This window comes from Penaeus japonicus, unplaced genomic scaffold, assembly GCF_977035675.1.
Source record: "Penaeus japonicus unplaced genomic scaffold, GWHDUDI00000001_assembly GWHDUDI00000007, whole genome shotgun sequence".
NCBI classification, from domain to species: Eukaryota; Metazoa; Arthropoda; class Malacostraca; order Decapoda; family Penaeidae; genus Penaeus; species Penaeus japonicus.
The window spans coordinates 4,063,612-4,066,111 of NW_028234409.1; the positions used below are offsets into that span (position 1 = coordinate 4,063,612).

Below are 2,500 nucleotides of genomic sequence, written 5' to 3' on the forward strand. Positions count from 1 at the left end.
GTAGTTTATTAGTTACTTCATTTTAAAAATCTTACTCTTTGAGGAAATATATTACCTACGTATATGTCTTGATAAGAGGTAAAGGATTAATAGAATAATACTTAAGCATTGTACTTTTCAAAGAGTGAGTGTATTTCAACTGTGTATCGGCTTTGTGTTTGCTGGATGTTTTGCAAGATTTCTCTATGGATGAAGATGACTACGTGAGTTATCTAAAAAGAGACATAAAGTGTGTGAGTGAATGAGTGAGTGAGTAATGGAGGGAGAGACTTACTGACTGAGTAAATGAATGTATGTTGGTGAGAGAGAGAGAGAGAGAGAGAGAGAGAGAGAGAGTTACAGAGAGAAAGAGAGAGAGAGAGAGAGAGAGAGAGAGAGAGAGAGAGAGAGAGAGAGAGAGAGAGAGCTACAGAGAGAAAGAGAGAGAGAGAATGAGAGAGAGAGAGATTTACAGAGAGAAATAGACATGCATAGAGAAAGAGAAACAGAGACTGCAGAGAGAAAGAAACATACAGAGAAAGAGAGAGAGAGAGATAAAGAGAGAAAGAGAGAGAGACATACAGAGAGAAAAAGAGAGAGAGAGAGAGACATACAGAGAGAGAGAGATAAAGAGAGAAAGAGAGAGAGAAAAAGAGAGAGAGAGAGAGACATACGGGAGAGAGAGACAGAGAGACTACAGAGAGAAAGAGACATACAAAGAGAAAGAGACATACATAGAGAGAAAGAGACGAAGAAAGAAGAGAGAAATTTACTGAGAGAGAGAGAGACATGCAGAGAGAAAGAGAGAGAGAGAGAGAGACTGCAGAGAGAAAGAGACATACAAAGAGAAAGAAACATACAGAGAGAAAGAGAGAGAGAGAGAGAGAGAGAGAGAGAGAGAGAGAGAGAGAGAGAGAGAGAGAGAGAGAGAGAGAGAGAGAGAGAGACATACAGAGAGAAAGAGAGAGAGAGAGAGAGAGGACAACACACACACAAAAAAAAAAACACCAAAACACGAAAATCACGAAGGGAAAGCCCTCGCACAGGTGAGACGCCCCATCCACTCCCCACCCATCCTCTCCCATCTCACCCCACCTCGAAACCTCCCTCCTTCAAAGTCGAACACCTCACCACCAGATACTACGCCTCGGTGGAAAGGACGATGTTCCTGGACCACTGCAGCGACGACCACCTCAAGATCTGGGAGGCGAACGTGGCGGTGCACAAGCGAGGACTCGAGCTCATTCGTCCGGGAGTCAGGTGTTCCGAAGTGGCCATGGAACTGAATCATATGTACGCGGAGCTCGGCCTGCTCAAGTACAGGATGTTTGGATACGGACATTCCTTCGGCATTATGAGTCATTACTATGGACGAGAGGCTGGTAAGGACCTTCTTTTTTTTCAGTGAGTTACGGAAAGTTAGGCTTTTTTTTTCAATTCACAGAAGAGGAAAAGACATGTACTGCTAAATTAATACTCTTAGAAGTTTACGTTACCGTATCACAAGTTCTTCCTCACAAAAGTTACAAGGAAACGTCTAAACTTATGACCAGAATACCATTTTCTCATACATATGAATAGTGAACATCTCAACATTTCAGAACACTATATTGCAACCACACACACACCATAACCACAGCCGCAAAAAAAAAAAAAAAAAAAAAAAAAAAAAAAACACCTACCTAATGCTATCCCCATCCTATCCCAAAGAACTGGAGCTTCGGGAGGACATCCACACCATCTTGGAACCCGGTATGGTGGTGTCGATGGAACCCATGATAACCATACCCGAAGGCCAACCGGGTGCGGGCGGGTACAGGGAGCATGATGTCCTTGTTATCAACCAAGATGGCTCAGTCGACGATATTACCGGCTTCCCCTTCGGTCCCGAGCATAATATTGTTCAGAAGTCGTAAGGGTCTGTAAGAGGTTAAAAAAAAAAAAAAAAAATCGTGAAAAGCTTGCTGGTTGCTGATGAAATTGCTCCAAGGTAAAAAGGATATTTTGGTTCGGTGGTTTCGAGTTTCTTCTGGATCCACGTAGGTTTTACTATTAGGATTACAACATATCAGTTACTAGGTTGATATACTATCTATCTATCTATTTCCTTGCATATATGCTATTACTTTAGGTAATCTAATATCAAAGACCATCCAAAAAATATAATATTCTCTTAGAAATGATATCTCTTCTCGCAAACAAGATATCAACTCTCATGACAGATGTATCACTTAATGTCCAGAATTTAGGACATCCTTTAATTAATCCTTTCGTTGAGAACAAAATACCGTTAACAAAAGGTTCTCATCACATGGATAATATTGTTCAAAAGAAGGATATCCTTTAGAAATATCCTTCATAGGATACACTTTTCCTTTAGAGATAATTTATATTCTTGTTTCTACTATCAATAGTGTTTTGTATTGTTGTTATTTGATTTCGTTTATGATAGTTAGACTATTATTATACTTATTGTTAATGACCGATAGAAGTAGTAGCCAAGTTACTAATATCAGCAGTA

At 40.1% G+C, this 2,500-nt stretch overlaps 2 protein-coding genes across 2 annotated transcripts in view; both read left to right on the forward strand.

Moving 5' to 3' along the window:
• Nucleotides 1-2,214, forward strand: part of LOC147471539 (uncharacterized) — a 2,593-nt gene extending 379 nt beyond the window's left edge. The window contains exons 2-4 of the mRNA XM_086538297.1: nt 1,117-1,361; nt 1,690-1,891; nt 2,157-2,214. Coding sequence (XP_086394423.1) covers nt 1,117-1,361; nt 1,690-1,891; nt 2,157-2,214 — 505 coding nt within the window. The remainder of the gene's footprint in view (nt 1-1,116; nt 1,362-1,689; nt 1,892-2,156) is intronic.
• LOC147471538 (uncharacterized) overlaps nt 1-2,500 on the forward strand; it is a 180,382-nt gene that overhangs the window by 5,714 nt on the left and 172,168 nt on the right. The gene's annotated exons all lie outside the window — the stretch shown is intronic.